We start from the raw sequence: 18512 nt of genomic DNA, 5'->3' as shown, positions 1-18512 counted from the left end.
GTATGATCTCATACTGACATCAATTTTTATAAAATAAATCTTGATGCTTTTTATGAAATTCTCACCTCAAAAAATCAACTCATCATTTAAAAATCATTAAAAAATATTTTACTGATCAAAACATCTATGGTTAATTTAAGTTTAATATGTTTTAATCTTCTAAAAATAATGAAAAATATATAGATGTCATAGATTTAATAATAATAATTATATCAAAATAAAATGGGAGAATAGTATTATCAAAATGGTCATCCAATATTCCATTTTGACCAAAATCTTAAACAAAAAAAAAAAAATATTTAGCAATGTAACTGGACCCCCCCCCCTTTTTTTTTTTCGACTTGTTGATTTAACCGAATCACGAAAAGCTTAATAAGTCTCGTTTAGTTTTGAGCATTTTCTAGTGAATTTTTTGGAGGGTATACCATCCTAAATATATGAAATTATATGAATACTCTCAAAAAATTACTGTTTGTATGTATACCTTATAAATTTTTTTACACATATACTTATTAAGAATTATTTAGTCATTTCAATTTCTAATCACTCTTTTTTAATAGTGTTAAATGGCATGGGTATATATGCCAAGAAGAAAAAAAAGAAGAGCATACATGTAAAATAAACATTCTAGAAGGGTACACATTGCAAATAGCAATTTTGTGAGGATTCATGAAAGTTTGCATACTTAGAAGGATATACATTCAAAAAAATCTTAATAAAAAAATTCTCCAAATGAGATCATCGTTGGAATTCTTGACCAATGGATGGAAGATTCAATCCATTAAATGCGCCTAATGTATCAAATCTTTATATCCTAGTTGATTGTTTGTATTAGAATAGAGGAACCATCAGCTCCTCCTTTCTCCTAATTGAGTGTTGTGTGGGGAGGGAGTATACATCTTAATGAAGGATAAAAGGCTTTCTCAAGAAAGTCAAAATTGCATCAGTGTTGTGCGAAATCCTTGAAAATACACATTCCATTTTCTGAGCATGTAATTCAGCGAACTGAACAGTTCATATTCACCGAAACCGGCCAGGCATAATGTTACAGTTCATGTATGCGATATCTAGTATGTAAGATTCAAAAAGTACAATAATGACCAGCTGATAATAATTTCAGAACTTTTGTTTTCGCAAATTCTTGATCACTTAGATGAAGAAATCCGCCTAGAGCGGATAACAGTGCCAAGCCAATCATCAGGACTGCTGTGAATTTCCCCCTTGAGGGTTCTCAGCGAGTGATCTGTACCAGCCTGCATTTCCAACAGGATACCCAAGGATTCTTGAAATGAAGCTATTATGCGCAATTTTCTGTTAGGATATATAAAACTTCTTACCTTTGTTATGTAGACGGTAATCCCGAGTTTTGCTATCATTGCGGCTTCAGATATTTTGGTCTCCATCCCCCCAGTTGTATCATGAGCTGCAATTGTGATCTCAACTGCATGCAGAATGCACCAATCTACAATCAAACTAGACCCTTAATGCATCTGGATGGTCAACTGTGGAAGTGCTGCTTTGAGGCAATTTAGAGTATGTCATTTGAAGAGAGATAAGAGCACTTATACAACAAGGGTGAAAAATGGAGTGATCACTTTTGACTAGCCATGACAGATTTCTGGTAGGATCACTTAAATGGCAACACTGTAGTCATAGGCATACCTGCCCCTTTGGCATGTGGTAGATTAGGCTTCACGATGGACCAGCTTCCATCTTCAGCAACCTCTGCGATGATTGCAAGTCAGTTTACCTGGCATAGCTTTAAACTAAAATACTTGTGCAACTGTTAGGAAATGAACTAATGATCTAGACATTCAACATTATATAATATGTGCACAGAGATCTTGATTGGCTGGACATTGCTGTCTACTAATATGAATGCTCACCAATCTCTCTGAGAAGCATGGCATTTGGATCTGTTGGTGGGCGATCATATACTCCTAGAACATCTGTCTTAATTGCTCAATAGTAGGAAAGCAAGTTCAAAACCCTTCAGAAGGGATAAGCGAAAAGGCATACTAGTGGAAGGAAGCACCTTTTTGAAGTAATAATTATTAATTGCATGCATCGGCATTAGTCGCTGCAAGTCTCGGTGCTATGCTGTGTATCTATCCAAAGTAAAATTTTTGCAATGCCTTCATGTGTGTGTTTGCATGCATGCATGTGTAATTATTGATAGATGGATGAAAACTGTGGATACAAGAAATACAACATATTCGGGCATCAACAGCTGTGCAAGATGGCGTATAATCACGTCTCCACTCAATATGGTGCAGTCCTGGTCAGTTTTGTCATAAGGTCAGGATGAGGCAAAAAAAATTGCAGCAAAATTTGGTTGCCCTCCTGACTTTATTAACTGATCTCTTCATTGCATAAAAGAAGGTTTCAAGGAAACTTGGCAATCCCTGGAGAACCAACCTGCAAGTGATCCAGCACTGCATCTCCATGCAAAATCTGCAAGAGAATGGTTGTTAGTTTACATGCACCACTGATCCGATGCCATTACTCTGAAGATCGCAGCACCCAAGAATGTCAGATATTTAGACATATTAAGCTTAAAGTGATGCAGTGGAAACATATGACACGTTCTGTCATGCAACTTTAACATGCCCTTACATGAAATCTTACACCTGTAAATCGAGTAATGCTGACACATCATTATGTGGAATCTTCTGAGGTGGTAAACAGAAAAAAGCAGCACTTTCTACAACAGTACCATCTGTATGAGCAGCATGCACCAGTTCTTTTGTTTTGTATGACTGGCAACTAAAAGTGTTTGCTGAAACTTCACTGAAGCTTAGGTCATTAAAATTAATAAGCACAGATTATTGGGCTAAGACTAGGGGCGACCAAGTGCATGGCTGCTACCACTGCAGGGTCTGGGGAAGGTCAAAAATACACAGCCTTTAAACCCATGGCACCTGGGTCATAATAGAGCAGCCTTACTGTTGTGCCAAGGCTTACCCTCTAAATTGGTGGACCAACACTACAGGTAGAAAAGAAAAGAAACAGTGCTCATTCACCTCTTTCTGCTCTAACAATGACCTTCTAATTAGCCTTGCATGCCTAAAACTCCATCAACAGAAAGCTTGAAAGCATCTGTATCTCTGACTAATGCTGTTAACAAGAAAACATAAGTGTCTTATTGTGCAATTTCACTTCACGAGGACAAGACAGAGCCATCAACTGTGTCAAATGGGGAGGATCTCAGTACAACAGGCCAATTTGAAGAGAACCAAGTTACATAAAATTAATGCATAAGAAGCAGTAATTCCTAGTTTTGTGTATGTGAAATTGAAGGAAATCATGATGAGCATCATCTTAGTTGAATTTTGATTACTTGGTGCAAGCTTGAGTGAGCAGATGCTAATGCAGGAGTCTCAAAGCAGTTGTGCAAGGCAAAGCAACTGAAATAGGGTTCTCATTTCTGATAATTAGCGAAGCAACATGCAATTCTATCAGAATATAGCATCTTGAGGATGATAAGCTACAAAGGCAAAAGCCATTTAAGTATCCACATGGGAGGCAAGGTAAAATACAACACCAATATAATCCAATATATTCAAATTGTTAAGGGATAACTTGTCCTAAGTTTGTTCACAAAAGGTTTGAGAATGCCAATTAGATGGTGACCTTATGAGATGAAAAGTCGAGTACTATTAAGGCAATACCAATATGGCCTCAATCAAAAACTGAAACGACAAGCTTAAGAGGTGATGGAACAAGAAGCCAAGACTTGAAGCAAAAGAGGAAACAGATCAGGAATACTTGAAAAACCAAAAGAAGGAAAGAGGTAGGGGGGAGCGGGAAATAGAGTATGTACAAATTTTGTATGATTAAACCACAACTAATTGTTCCTACCAAAAACAAATATGTCATTATTCATACTGCACATATGTGATGTTGCAACTTACCGGGACAAAACCAGCTTTGAGAGCCTTTATGATCTGAGAAGCATCAGCTGAAGCAATCTGCAAAATGGTGCCAGTAGCAGTATGAGTTCTAGCTGTGCTTCTAGTACACAAGTTATGAGGATTCTCTACATAAAACAACACATTATCACGTGGAAAAGGCTATGAGAAGTATAGCAATAAAAAAATAAGGCCAGAATTGTCCAACAAGTGGTAATTAGTCTGTTTTTCCCCTTTCTGGTATTGCCAAATGTGTTTTGGGTTCTCATATAAGCCTACTCATTCTTGAATGTTAAACTAGATGCAAGTGATGTAAAGTTTGGTTTTACAGATGCTTCTGACATTTTTTTGACAAGTAGACCATCCACAGGCAAACGGTGAGATTCCAACTGATGGTATCCCTTCTGCAAAAGAACATAAAAATTGATCAGCACTAGACAAATGTTCCAATGCTATGCAGTGCTCAAACACATGCAACTCAATGTAACCATTCATTGCATAAAATTTGTTATATATCCTCAAAGAAATAGCTAAACCATCAGTAGTATAGATCTCATAAAGGAAAACATATCCATAATAACAAGATTCACAAAGAAAACTGATAAGCCTCTTCAAACAGCTATCCAATTTTAAGAATAATGGAGCAAAAAATATGAGATATGACTACATAAGTCTCAAGTGCATTGCTTGGACTGTAGTCTGCGGCCGTGTCTTCTAGAGAAAAACAGGCTTAGCGCATAAAACATTATTATAATGGATGACTATTGTCTGGCCGTCCTCCAATGTATTTCTGCAGAGAGATGTGTATTGCTCCTTCCTTTATAGGAACTACGGCCAGACCATTTTGTATATATGCTCTAGGGTTAGATGGCCCTTGTTCCACTAGTGCTTTCCAACCACTTAAGAGGAAGCCACCAATCTTGCAGATAAAAGAACCAACTCCAATTGTGCTTCACAACAATCTATAATAGGTGAAAAGGAAAGATGAAAAGGGCTTCTCAACACAGACAAGCAAACAGATTATTGATACTAGTGCAGTACTTATTAATACATTAAATTTAATATTTACAAATTGTTGAAAGGTGTCATAGTTCCTTTGAGACGATTGCTATTATTAACATCATCAAGAGCTTTACTGTCATAAATTTGGGCACCAACTTTGTTTTTCTTGGCTGTGCAACTACAATTTAAGTGTGAAACTTTTAAATTGCTTGCCTTTCCTTTAGACCAGTCATCAGATGCTGGGGGCTTGATGGTGTGAAACAGTGGAAGTGGATAGTACAAACAAGTTGTATGAGCTAAACTGTAAAAATTCTCAGGCTTGCTCAACAGGGCAAGATGCTTTTCTATCCATGGGTCCCTGTTAGGACCCTGAATGGTCATGATCAAAAAACTGTGCTATAGGCACTAATGACTCCATATTTATCATCTGAAGATAACAAATTAACCTGCTGAAACATTATTCTAACCTATTATCTATTTACAAATTAAGCAATATTCTTAGTTACCCAAACATCTTTGGCAGCAACAGCAGCAATAAAAGATCAACCAGCCAGCAATGGTAAAAGGAACTTCTGTGAGATCATTAAAGGAGGATGGATAAATCTCCTTGGGCAGTCTGAAAGGCTTAAGTAGATACCATACAGCTTTTCCCCAACTGTAAGTAAAAAGGGTTGCATGGCAGCTAACGTCACTTCCAAGTTGTGACAAGGTATGTATTACAGAGCAGAATAAACAGTCGCATACTTTAAAACTTGAAGGATATAAAAGGCCAGACCATTAATGTATATAATGTTCAAACACTAGGATATGTTTTACTAAGAGATGGAACTTGGACACAGTGAAAATGTTAAACAACATGCTTACCTCTAGCAAGACCTCTCACAATTTCAAGGTTGAGTGATGTCACCTGATTCAATAGAAATAGACATACTTAAAAAAAAAAAAAAAAGAAAAGAGAGAAAGGGAGGGAGAGGGAGAGAGAGAGAGAGAGAGAGAGAGAGAGAGTTGGAAGATGCAGAAAGAAAGTAAATAGGAGATGCAAAAAGAAGAAGCGCAAGATGAAAACAGACAAACAAATATATAAAGAAAGAAAGCAAAGAACCGAGAGAGCATCACCAAGTGAAGAGGAAACAGACAAATGTCATTCGTGTAAATACTAAAGGCATGAACTTCTTTCTTTATCAGCGGACATGAACTTATGTTAAAGAAGTTCTTGCCTGCTGATAAAGAAAGAAGTCTTAACATATCCAAGACCAAAAAATTCAGTATTTCAGACAGGAATTTTGGATATATAATTATAATCTCACAACATGATCCAGAATTGTGATATGGTAGGTAAATAGGGAGGTCACACCAGAATGTAGAAATTTCATACTGTTTGATGGCTAGAGCACTTCTGCATCAAATATTGCTGAAGATACTTGATGCCACTAGACTATATAACCATGGAGAATTTTATCCCCATAATAATTCCATGACAAGAGAAAAGAGAGATGGGTAATGATATTGTATCACTACTTACTGGTAAAACTTCACCGAATTTCATGTATCTCAAGAATATTGAAGTATGGGTGTTTGTTGCTTTTAACTTCTTTCAATTTGAAGAGCATGTCCATTAAAATGGGAAACAAAGTCCCTCTGTGACAACAAAAATACATTATTTAGATGTATGTGTAGCTACTCAACTAGACCTGGGAAGGCATGAGAACAAAACAAAATTAGTTCTCAAATCAGAGTTCTGATGAACATAAATTTTCATAATACCTATTATGAAAAGCTTGGTCATAAACAGAATCAAAGAATTCCAGCCTAAAAATTGCATGAGGGTAGCAAACAATTTTCCGAAATTCAGGCTCCCTGGCAAACAAAGCAGATTCTCTAGAATGTTACATTTCCCATGTTATTGTAATTTGAGAACTACTGAATACGATAACAGAGATTCATAAAGTTAATCTCAAGAAAATGATGACAGACACCCATAAATAAAAATAAATCAGAAATTTGCAAAATCGAAGGATCAAAAGCATTGGAACTTGAAAGGAAAAGTTTTTGTCATAGAATTGGGCCTTACAGAAATGCGTGTAGCCACAAAACCAGCCTTAACAAGAGGCAAATTCAGTCCTCCCTTATGGACCCCAGATCTGCTTGCTTGAAAATGTCCAAAAGAACCTAAAACAAGAAATGAATTACGGCGTTCTAACAGAGCATGTAACAATTATATGGTATTGACTTCTTTCTTAAATGACAAGCCAAACAAAACAGCAGGTATTATTCAATCTGCACATAAGCTATATAGCCTGAGGTTAGAAGAAAACATACAAACATCTATCCTACTTAAAACATGAAATTACTTTTCTTTTGATGCACTGATTGATGGATCATTTTTGCATAATCTATGGATCTACAGGGGTGCAACTTCTCTAATCCACTTCCTGAATCCTGTGTTGGGAAGTCTTATAAGTTCAACATAATTTGGGCTCCCTTGAAAATTGACAGTTAACAAGTCTAATCAGCCTAAAAGGCATGAACCTAAATCCAATAAGTCTAAAGCAACCCTGTGAGTAAACTAAAGATCATCCATAAGCAATTGCCTCCAAGAACCTTCTTTGGTGATAAACCATTAATAGTGTCAAACCTGACTGCTTTTCCAAGCTCAAGCTATGTCCTTTAGTTTTTGAACTACTTATATTCCTATCTCTAAATGACACAATAATTGGGGTGAGAAATTCTCTCTAAATCCCTCAATAATTCCAATGGATAGACTCATGAAATTTGCTTGTTATTTTCCAAATTCAATATATTCAACCCATAAAATTTGCTTGACCTTTCACATGCTAGAATCGGGGAAAACAATGCCAACTAGATTGATCTAAACCTAATACTTTATGAATGGTAGTTTTCAGCAATTTGACATCAAAATGCATTTCTTAATTTTTTTAAAAAAATGAAGGAGTATATATCCAAGAAAGGAGATTAAAGGCTAGAATTTTGTTTTTGCTGCTTAGAAGCCAGGTTTAGGCTGAACAAGGCTTCTAAAGCATTGGTTTACAGCACTGATCCCTCATCTTTATACCCCAATGTAATCATTTTATTTTTCTAGGATCCAGTTTCCGAAAGAGATAAAGAGATAGGTGCAAACCTAGATATTAGAATCATAGAATGGATGAAGTAAATATGTTATTTGCCACGTATTATGATGGTCCTCTATAACCCAAGGAGAATATTATCAAACAATAATAAAGCATGCAGCATTTATGTTTGTCATATTGAGCAAGAATACTGTGATCATGATAGATGATATGGTGGAGTTGGAAGCTTATAGGAATAAGATTTGTACCTTACTAGAATACAGTTATAGCAAGCCAGTTCAGAAGCTATGTGACCTATGAGCATGCAAAACAAAGGATGTATGAAGCCATGGTACAGGGTGTGCCTCTGATGTACCTAAAGGGATCAAAAGGGAGATAGAAAGACCTAAGAAGGTAAAAATGGAAGTTGTGAAACAGGTTTTAGAATACAAAAAAAAAACACGTGCATCCTAATAGGAATAAATCGCAAATAAGGATCCAATGCACCAACTAGTTCAGATGAATTAAATGGCTACATTTATTCTGGTCTTGTTAGTATTTAGAAGTTGCTGGTTCACCTTTTTGGGTTCCAGGTTTATAATTTGCAGTTGATTATCATAATGCATTTGATTAGCCTGGGATAGGATGAGAACATTCCACCTATTGACCTATATAAACTGATCTCAAAAGGTAGTACAAGTTAAAGAAACTTTTCGACAAAATTATTTGGATTTACGAAGATATATGAAAGAAAACGTATCAAAGAATTTTAGGAGAGATTTATAGATAAAATATGGAAAGATTTGCTGCATTTAAGTTTAAAAACTGATTAATATGTTGTGCAGAGCTGCTAAATAACTATTATTTTTCACATTAGACCGAAAAAAATTGAGAAGTGAGAACTAGTCAAGTAACTTCAGTTCATACCAATGCGAATCGAACTTTAACACGTATAAAGCTCTTAAACAGGAAAAAAAAAAGAAGAAGGGTAAAAAACAATCTTTTGGAGAGCAATAAAATCACGCTAACCTGCTCCATGGACTATAATGAAATTGTTATCCAGATCCAATGCCTGTTTGTTTCTGAATTCATCGATGGTCGAAACAGGCGGATTTCCGAGCCGTCTGCTCCAATCCATCCCCAAATTTTTTGCTGGAGAGGAACTCTTGCAAGGCGTCATGGCTTGCCTCAGCTGCGCACAAACCGATCGAAGATTCTCCTCATTTATGCTCTCCAACTCGTCCTTGCAGGTGATCGCAGCACCACCTAAATCAGCAGAGATCAAACAACGCCATGAGAGAAGATTTCAAGAAGAGGTTTACAGAGAGTGAGATGAAGAGCGAAAGATACCGAGTTTAACGATGCAGCGGAGGGGTTTGAGCGCTCTTAGGGTTTGATCGGAGGTAGAGGAGGAGGATAGGATGGCATTCGGCTTCCCCGCTTCGTCTCCCATTGTTTCTTCCGACCGGCGCGCGCGGAGGGAGTAGGATCTGGACGGTGGACTCGGGAGTCGACGAGCTACCGGACCGGAGTTTGGAGCGAAAGAACTTCGGGTCTAGGTAGAAAGTAACGGCCGTTAAAACGTTGCTGTAACATGGTTTTGCACGTCTCCATCGTATCATGGAGGCTTAATTACTTTAACATTTTTAATTTTTTTTTTAATTTTTACTTTTATACTGGACTTCGATTAATTACAATCAGAAATCTTTATAAGAGTGATGTAGCATTTATTATTATATTATATATCTCTATTATATGAAAATATACATTTAAAATCAAAAAATATTCAATTAGGATTCTTTATGTCATTTGTTCTTTTTAAAATATCCTCTCACTATCCATAAAATAAATTAATGCTTACAAAAAAATGAAAACATGCATATTAGGAAGGATATCAGAAATTAGATTAGGCAATGAATAATTGAATATTATTGCAAATTTGATATTTAATTAGTCAATTGTAAGAAATTCCACATATCATTATATTTGGAAGGATTTCATATTAAGCATTGATTTTAAGCATTAAATAAAAAAATTACTGATATATTAAGGGAAGATATTTTAGAATTCCGAAATTTTTAGAATATTAAAAAAAATTTAGTAAAAAACTTAGATCCTTAAGCTAAACCATGAATCTATTTGTGAATTAAAATGGATCCCTGATCTATTTGGAAATTAAAATTGGGGTGGACATAGACTTATTGTAAAATCATAGAAATAGTTACCCTAGCCTCTTTCATAAAAAGAAAACATAAAAATTAATGATAGATATAACTAAATGTACACGGGTTCAAGATTAGAAAACTTTTTAATGAAATTATTTTTAAGAATTAGACCAAAAAATACTATCTATTTATAAATTAAAATAGAATGAATATATAAATGATGTTTTATAGTTTGTACATAATACAATATTTTTTTTTCATTTTTCTCCCTTCAACATAATTATGTCTACTTACTGGTAAGAATAAAAATATCGGTTTAGAAATTAGTAAGGAATCTTTTTTAATTCCACCTCTTTTTTATATCAATAAAATTTTTTGATTGTCTTAAAAAATATCTTAATTACTGTACTAACTTTTATTAACTTAATCATATTTACTATCACGCACATCGTTTCTCTTCTTTTCTCAATCACATATCATCTTTTTATAAAACTCTTAAATAAATTAGGCTCTCTTTTTCTGATTTGATTTTCAAAAAGATTGTACTTTGATTCTGCAACCAAATATATTGGATTCTATTTCTTCATTTCATTTCTTTTTTTTTTTTGGTACAACTCTCTCTTCTCTCTAGGAACCAAAAATAAATATCAATTTTTATGTTTAGGAACCAAATTTACAGAGGGCATAGTAGTCCAAATATGTATTTACATTTGCTAAAATAATATTCTTTTAGTTCTATCCCAAAGATTGAATGATCAATCATTTAATATTTATTACATAAAGTGTGATTTAAATAGTATCATTATTTTCTATTTTTATCCATTATTTTTCATCATAATGTTATTATATTATTGTTATAATAGACAGAGAAATATTCGAAAATATATTTCACGTAATAAGTAACCATCATTATGGCTCTTAGAAAGGTGAGTCATGTTTGGTGGGATTTCTTTATAATAAAATTACATTGTCTAATTTTGGTTAAGGCTTAGTTTATTGATTGCAGATGGTGAAATTTTGAATTTAGACTGTCACATAAATAAATCCCTGAATGTTTCATTGGAAGATAAATTAAAATGCAAATTCTCTTAGTTATAGAAATTTTTTATTATAAAAATACGTGATATATATTGAACATCTGAAATTATGTCCTCATGGTTTTTGTTTCTGTTGTGTATGATAATAGACTAGAAAAGCAAGTCAGAAACATTATGTCTTCTGTTAATAAATAAATTTATTTATTTTAAAAAATTTATGTGATAGATTTTGATTAACCATACAACTTAGAACCGCATACCCTAGAGATTAAATAGTTGATTTTAAATGATTAAAAAAAGAAAAATCTGAACAGAAAAAAAAAAATCTTTGAGTCATAAGCTGCCATGTGTCCCGGTTACAAGATTTCCATGCTGGTGCCTTACGTCGCTACATTAACGACCGTTATCTTAGAGGTCGGGCGAGACGGATAAGGTTTCAATCTATCATAGCCGTGCGATCTCTCTACCGTTACAATCGCTCCCATGGCGGAAACCCTAATCCCAACCTGCACTCGAGGAATCCCATCAAATTTCCAGAATTCGAGGTCGAGCACCGCTCCTAGACGCCGGTTTCCAGCTCCGGTTACTTCTATTTACGGCCATTCCTACCCAAAGACTGCTTTTGGCTTCCCCACTCGATCCTTTGGAGTCCAAAGACGGGTGCTTCGAGCGGAGGCAGCGTCTTCTTCTTCCGCTGTGGGGGAGGAGACAAAGGGACATGAGGAATCGATGGGCATTGATGCCTTGCATCGCTTCATTGACCTCAACTTGGGGAAATGGAACGGTTCCTTCTATGTGAGTAGCGCTTGTTCTACCTGAGTTTATTATGGTCTTTTCTTTCGTTTTCTGGGTTTCTTAGGATTGCTTTCCATGGGGTTTGAGATTGCAGCAATTCGATGCTCAAGGGAACTTGCTGCAGACTGTAAGCACGAAGCTTTCGGCCAGCTCCTATGGGGAGGATGAACTGATCAGTCTCATTCAAACGTGAGCTTCTTTGATTAAAGCTAGATCTTTTGTAGAAAATTCCTGCATTTCAAATAATGAAGAAAGATAATTTCATATTAAAAAGCAATCTTTTCTTGATAACATCTGCCGACGTCATGAACTCTTGTTGCTCTTGACTCTTAATAATGTTTGTTTCTCTTTGTTTGCTTGGTGCAAATTGCAGTATGTTCCATGAAAATATGAATATCTTAGGAAGTAAAATACACAGAGCTGTGTTGTTTGGTGATGAAGATTAGTGCAGGTTACACAGAGTATGTTCAGTTTTTTTTCCCATAGAATTGGATTTTCCGCATCTACTCATACATGGCGATAAAATACATGTGACTGAGGGGCATACTTGCTAAAATTGGAAAGTTTATAGATTTGCTAATGGGTGCAGTTTGTTGTGTTGATTTCTTTTCCTGCGTTTGGCGTTTGTACATATTGTTATCTATGATCTTGGAAACAAGAAGATGCTTGTAGTTCTACAATTTCTTTTGAGCATGTAATAGTTGTATTTTCACTATTCCCTCATACTGAATTTTGGTAGGCATGCTTAGTTAATGAAATTGATCACTGTATTACATACTCTATATCTTTTGTAAGAAGAAGTTATGCTGGAGTGAAGAGGATTCGAACTGTTATTTTATCCCTTGAGGGATTTTTAAAACTGTCCGGGTAACCAATTGATTCTTTTTTTTTTTTTTTTGGATAAAACCAGTCGACTTTTTTTATTGATTTATTTATTTTTAATATTGCATGTGCAACAGATATAACATACATTTAGTTGAATTTCCAATATCATAATGGATCAGGTTTGGCTGACCTCTCAGCATATGTTAGCCTGAATTTGGAATTCTATGTGGTCATTTTAGTATGCTGATCCTTTAATTCAGTCATGTTTGTTAAATTTTGTAGGCTATACGTAAAGCAGCCTCCTTCCTGCACATCAATTGCAGGCTATGATTCTGAACCAGAGTGGACGGAGTACAAAATCAAAGAGACTAACATGTTTACGGTAGACAAGTATCAGCAGGTGAAATAGAGTGAAAACATTAGTTAAAACTCTTTTTTATAACTTCATCTTTTAACTCTTTTTATTCTGGTTCTTTAAAAGAGCTAAACCATGAAGCTGTAAAAGTTGCCTCTAATGAATGCCGTATTTGAATTTATCAAAATGGATTTCATTGTAAGTTATTTTTTGGTTAGTCTGCAGATTGGATTCTTCCCTCGAGAGAAGGCATTTTCTCTCAGGTACCAGACTGCTGGAATGCTGGAAACTGTCCTTAGAGCAGGTGTGCTTGGAGAAGATGACACTGGGGAAGAAACTCCCAGGTAATTTCTTCTTGTATGAAATAACACTCTGTTTTCTAGCAATTTATCATTCAATCAAATCTAATGATCTAGTTGAGCAGTCATTGATCTTCTTTCTTTTTTTGTTTCTTCTTTTTTTTTTTTTTCTTTTTTTTTTCTTTTCCTGAAATTACTCTTTGGAAAGCATCTCTAAGCTCAAAGAACAGTACTAGACTAATAAACCCACTTGTCATGTGGCATTTAAACTCTTGGAAATCTTTTCCTTCCATTGATGTCACGATTTTTCTTTCTTCCATTTTAAAACTTCTAATTGAGACCAAAAGGTTTGTCTTTAATTTTGATCCCTAAGCAAGTCAGTTGAACTTGTACAAGATGATATTGCTCATACGTTCAACTGCTAGATAACTAAACATAGGTTGTATAATCTCTGGCTGGATATTATGCTGCATTTTCCAGTTATCTTTGTTGCTTGTATGTTACTGATCTGAAAGGGTTTTCATTTTTTATCAACTTAACCATGATGTCTCTTAGAATCTTGATTATCATACTTGTCTGGGTTTGTAACATTGGGTCATATTTTGTAATTTGCTGCAGAAACTTGAAGATTCCTTCTCATCAGCCCTCTGTAGTATGTGAGAACTGTCTTTACTCTCTGAAAAAAGATATGAGAGCAAGAGCCTTCCATATAATGGATCCAAAGGGGGTTCTTGAAATGCTTCTTATTTTTCTCGAAGAACGAGGAAATGAGGAACGAGGAAATGAGGCGCCCAACATTATGTCATGTTGCAGTTTCAAGGTTAGTGCAGGGGACCAACTTTTTCCATAAACAAACTAATGATTCTTCTTAAAGTCACCAAAGGATTATCTCTTTGCAATATACTCTTCATTCCATGTATTGCAGACTGTGCAGTCATAGATTATAGGTATCATGATGTTGTGAAACAATGACATGTAAGGTCAGTGACACTCCAGCTAGATGTCTTTTATATGTACTTTCTGAACAAGTTGGAGTCCTTACTGGTCATCCTTGTCTGGTTTCACTTCTTTAGTTTCAGGATATCCCAGATAGGATAAGTCATCCTTATCCGGTTTCACTTATTTGCTTTCAGGATATCTCAGATAAATTAAGTCCCTTGCTTGGGCGATGGGAAGGTCATTCTATAACCAAACGCAGTGGTGTATATGGAGCAACAGTTGCCAAGGTTGATACAGTTGCTTTGCTTGAGATGGATGATGAGGGTCAATTAATTCAGGTGTCTCTCTCTCAAACAGTAACTAATCCCTTAATTTGTTAAGTCTCTACATTCACATCAGCAGACATGAACTTCTCACCAGCAGGGGGGAAACATATATGATATATTTACCCTATCTTGTTTATTGACTACTTGAATGATGAAAGCTCTGGAGGATCTGAGAAATGTCAAACATCACGTTAGTCTTTACCAACTTCATATAGTTTGAACTTTTTCCTGGACTTCTAAAATTTTCCACTATGCCTATAAAATTCGGCAGAGTGCACCAGAAATATAAAATCAGATCAACTCCCTGGCCATTACACCTTACATTTAATCATTGTTAGGAGTATCTGAATTGTGAAGAAACATGTTTATTCAGTTGATATATTGATCGCCCTTTATGTTTAGGAATAATTTAAAATCTCAAAATTTGTTATTCAATCACTCATCTAGGACATAACTTCAACTACAACTGGGAGTAGCACCACCACCAACGTCCATTGGACAGGAACGGTAAGCAACAACTTGGTTAGCTTTGATGGAGGCTTCCAGCTGACCTTACTACCTGGAGGGATGTACATGGGATGCCCTCGTGACATTGGCAGGAGTGTAGCTCAATCACAGTCCTTCCATCTGGAGTTCTGTTGGATGGAGTCACCAGAGAAGAGGCAAAGGCTTGTGCGCACTTATGATATGGAGGGCCTAGCAGTGTCATCGGCTTACTTTTATGAGATCAAAGTATAGGCTTCCTACCGTCACCATGCCTCATTCCTCGACATTTTAAGATCTATCAGATGGCTCCATGCAAGTGGAAGCATACCATCCTCGATCATTTCCATTTTATCATGCAACGATCTCCATGCAATCTATTGCACCTCTCTTGCTCTTCACAATGGGAGTGTCAAATTATCGTGCTCTTACAAAAATCTGACTGGAGATTGCTTTCATGCTCCTTCAGTCATTTTTATTGTGTTCCAAAGCTACAAAATTTCTTATTTTCCCCTTTTTTCGGGTAGGGGAGAGTTATATCTGTGTAGGCTTCTAGCAGATTGTAATGGGAAAGCATGTACAACTTTTAATTGTTCATTCTGCAAATTTTCTTTGCAGTGCAGAGCTTTATAAAGATAAAAAAGCTCCGATGCTACCTAACTTCTATTGTTGTATGTCCTCGTGTTTTGTCTGTGGCTTCAACTAGCCTTTGTCTTCTTTTGCTACCAGCCATTCTGTTAATCATGTTTAATTATGAATTAGTTGACAAACCATAGTGTGGATGAGCCTCAAGGCAGTGAGACTGCTTGAATTTTTCAGACAGTCTTATCTGGAAAGCTAGCTCTTCCAGAAACAAGACCTGATCCAAGAGGCATCATAATTTTTCCTCCCCATGGCATACTTTGCAAAGTACCGTCAGCTTGGTGGCATTTCAAGGCACTGTTTTGTATCTGGATCTCGTTCTCTTTAACAGCACTTTATCAGCATTTCAAGGTACTGCTGGACATTCCTTCTGTTGTTTCTGTACTTTTCCTTGACATCTTCACCATCCTTGCTAGACATTTCCAAGGTATGTATTATTCTTGGTAAATGAATTAAATTTGGTTTTAAAGATTTCATTTATCTAGGAAACTGGAGAGGTCATTATTTACTGAGATATGATTGGCTTCGTTGGCTAATTAAATTAGTGAGTTTATGCGTCCAGCATGAAAAATTGTTCACCAAGCATTTCTGATGCAGAACAAATTGCACCAATCTACCACCTCTCCAATGCACGAGTGCACGTCTTCGAAGTAGGCTTGACAACATTGATGTTAAAAAAAAAAAAAATCATGCTATCTATGTGGATCAGAAGAAGAGCAACGGATTTGGCAAGCAATACTTGACTCCTTCCCTTCCCGGCAGCATAGAAGATATATATGGTCTTATTAAAGGGAAAAGATTCCACACGGGGAAAAAGACAAATTGTGGGAGGCTGCCTTCTAATGGTGCTGTGTTGGTGTATCTGACGTTTAAATTCAAGGCAGTTTCAGCCCCCAAGCTCCTGCAAATAATAATAATAATAATAATATAATAATAATAATAATTTAGTACTCAACACGGGCACGTTGGGAAAGATTGCTCTATAATCGTACATATCAATACGAGATTTCATCTATAAAACCCGTTTATCATTTTACTTATATAGATTAGCTGGTTAAACCTCACTTTGCATCAAAAAAGAAACATCGATGCCAAAAACAAAAAAATATTCTTGCGGCTGCTTAAATCCTAAGCATTTCTAATTTTCCTTCACATATCATCTGTCTCGTGGTAAATTTTCAATTAGTGAGACAAAACTAATCAATATCATTTTTTCTTTTTTTTGTGGTTAAGACGGTTGTTCACACCAACCTAGTATAAATATATCTAAAAAATATAGAAAACAAAATATCACTCAACATCCTCGGGGGTTAATATCAAATCAATCTATAAGGCTTCAATTGGGTGCTCAACGTCAAACAAGAAAATCTAATCCATCGCTCCATTGTCTTACGGAAGACATATGATAAGATAGTGTCCTCGCTGATCATTATCTTTTTTTTAGATGATAGTCTTTATCTTGTAAATTTATTAATATAGTGATAATATACTTAGGGGTGTTTGGTTCACGATCAAAATTGAAATCAAATGAAATTGAAATGACTTGAAATAGGAATCGGAATGATCAAATCTTCTAAAGTGCTTGGTTCATGATCGAAATCAGAATAGAAATTGAAATATAAATTTGAATTCATAAAGGAGAGTAGAAATTGAGTTTTATGTAGATTGGATCGTTTTTATTCTATCTTGAAATCAGAATCAGAATTGAACTTCTTCCAACTAAATAGTTGGAATAGAAACATCTATTTCCATTTGATTCTAGATCCTCATTTTTCCAATCAAATACCTCCTTAATGATACGACGGACACAAGCGATGGAAGAAGACATTGGCACTGAGCTCAGAATTCCACGCGTAAACTGCTATGAGCTCAATCTTATCAGGTTACGTAATAAAGCTTAGATGGCAAAGGCAGTCGTTATCTTCTCTGGGGAAAGGTCTAGACCGACTGCAAAACGTGACCTTTCTGAGAAGAGCATTGTAAAACCCCACCATCCATTAGCTCTGGTTCTGCCTTCTTATGGTTTTCTTTCTTCTCTCCTTCCTCTGGTGCTCTTTTTTTTTTTTCTCTCCCTTCCTCTGCGTGCTCTTTTTTTTTATTCCTCTGCGGTGCTTTCGCAGAGGAAGGGAGACTTACCTCTGACTACTTTCTAGTCTGCAGTTGACTGCAGATTCTGCCCAAGGGACCATCCTTTGGGTTCATGTTGATTTCAGAAGTGAAAAAAAAATATGCTATGAAGCACAGCTATATACCACTCATGTACCTTCCCACTTGGCATCTCATGAGTGGTGCATGCAGCATAATACCAGCGGGCGCGGATGCTCCGTGGTGCACCGCAAGATGCAATCGTCGCACACATGATGGACAGCCATACATGGATGCGGCTATGTGATGCACATTATACAGAGTCATATATGACAGTCCATCGTGCGATGGATGATACATATGATAAATCATACTATATGATACATCATGATCATGAATACCATAGAGGATCCGCATGCAATAATAGTATCCACTCCTTGACATGTCATCTTGGCATCCCTCGAGCAGTCCATGCTATAAATTGTTCTTGCCTCTCAAGAAATTGCACCGATTTCCTTCTGCCATTTTAGATAAGGGAAGACAGTGGGTACAGCGGCCCCCTATAGTATTGGTTTTGATA

At 35.9% G+C, this 18512-nt stretch overlaps 2 protein-coding genes across 5 annotated transcripts; one reads left to right on the top strand and one right to left on the bottom strand.

The window, feature by feature from the left end:
* Window positions 1–949: 949 nt before the first annotated feature.
* On the bottom strand, window positions 950–9541 carry LOC105057791 (isopentenyl phosphate kinase). 3 transcript variants are annotated; one of them, XM_010940493.4, is made up of 12 exons: window positions 9332–9541; window positions 9011–9247; window positions 6985–7082; window positions 5778–5820; window positions 4254–4315; window positions 3915–3971; window positions 2419–2454; window positions 2201–2278; window positions 1887–1953; window positions 1663–1725; window positions 1338–1462; window positions 950–1253 (listed from the first exon to the last, which is right to left on the bottom strand). In XM_010940493.4, the coding sequence occupies exons 1-12, from the start codon at window positions 9432–9434 to the stop codon at window positions 1146–1148; spliced, it is 1077 nt and encodes a 358-aa protein (XP_010938795.1). In that variant the 5' UTR covers window positions 9435–9541; the 3' UTR covers window positions 950–1145. The 3 variants fall into 3 exon arrangements, with proteins under 3 accessions (XP_010938795.1, XP_010938803.1, XP_019710690.1); XM_010940501.4 differs by having other exon boundaries at window positions 1338–1441; XM_019855131.3 differs by lacking the exon at window positions 950–1253 and having other exon boundaries at window positions 1338–1513.
* A 2066-nt stretch (window positions 9542–11607) lies between these two features.
* Window positions 11608–15865, top strand: LOC105058306 (uncharacterized). Of its 2 annotated transcripts, none has more exons than XM_019848167.3 (7): window positions 11608–11978; window positions 12073–12167; window positions 13086–13203; window positions 13384–13502; window positions 14076–14277; window positions 14591–14734; window positions 15170–15865. In XM_019848167.3, the coding sequence occupies exons 1-7, from the start codon at window positions 11667–11669 to the stop codon at window positions 15458–15460; spliced, it is 1281 nt and encodes a 426-aa protein (XP_019703726.1). In that variant the 5' UTR covers window positions 11608–11666; the 3' UTR covers window positions 15461–15865. The 2 variants fall into 2 exon arrangements, with proteins under 2 accessions (XP_019703726.1, XP_019703742.1); XM_019848183.2 differs by having other exon boundaries at window positions 11698–11978; window positions 12066–12167.
* The last annotated feature ends 2647 nt before the right edge of the window (window positions 15866–18512 follow it).

This window comes from Elaeis guineensis, chromosome 2 (genome assembly GCF_000442705.2).
Source record: "Elaeis guineensis isolate ETL-2024a chromosome 2, EG11, whole genome shotgun sequence".
Classification (NCBI taxonomy): Eukaryota; Viridiplantae; Streptophyta; class Magnoliopsida; order Arecales; family Arecaceae; genus Elaeis; species Elaeis guineensis.
This window is presented reverse-complemented; position numbering and strand designations above follow the sequence as displayed.

Coding starts and splice junctions, on each gene's coding strand:
- LOC105058306 (XM_019848167.3), top strand. CDS start 11,667: ATGGCGGAAACCCTAATCCCAACCTGCACTCGAGGAATCCCATCAAAT. Junction 14,278..14,590: donor TGTCATGTTGCAGTTTCAAG/GTTAGTGCAGGG, acceptor ATTTGCTTTCAG/GATATCTCAGATAAATTAAG. Junction 14,735..15,169: donor ATGAGGGTCAATTAATTCAG/GTGTCTCTCTCT, acceptor TCACTCATCTAG/GACATAACTTCAACTACAAC.
- LOC105057791 (XM_010940493.4), bottom strand. CDS start 9,434: ATGGGAGACGAAGCGGGGAAGCCGAATGCCATCCTATCCTCCTCCTCT. Junction 9,248..9,331: donor CCGCTGCATCGTTAAACTCG/GTATCTTTCGCT, acceptor CTGCTGATTTAG/GTGGTGCTGCGATCACCTGC. Junction 1,726..1,886: donor CATGCTTCTCAGAGAGATTG/GTGAGCATTCAT, acceptor CAATCATCGCAG/AGGTTGCTGAAGATGGAAGC.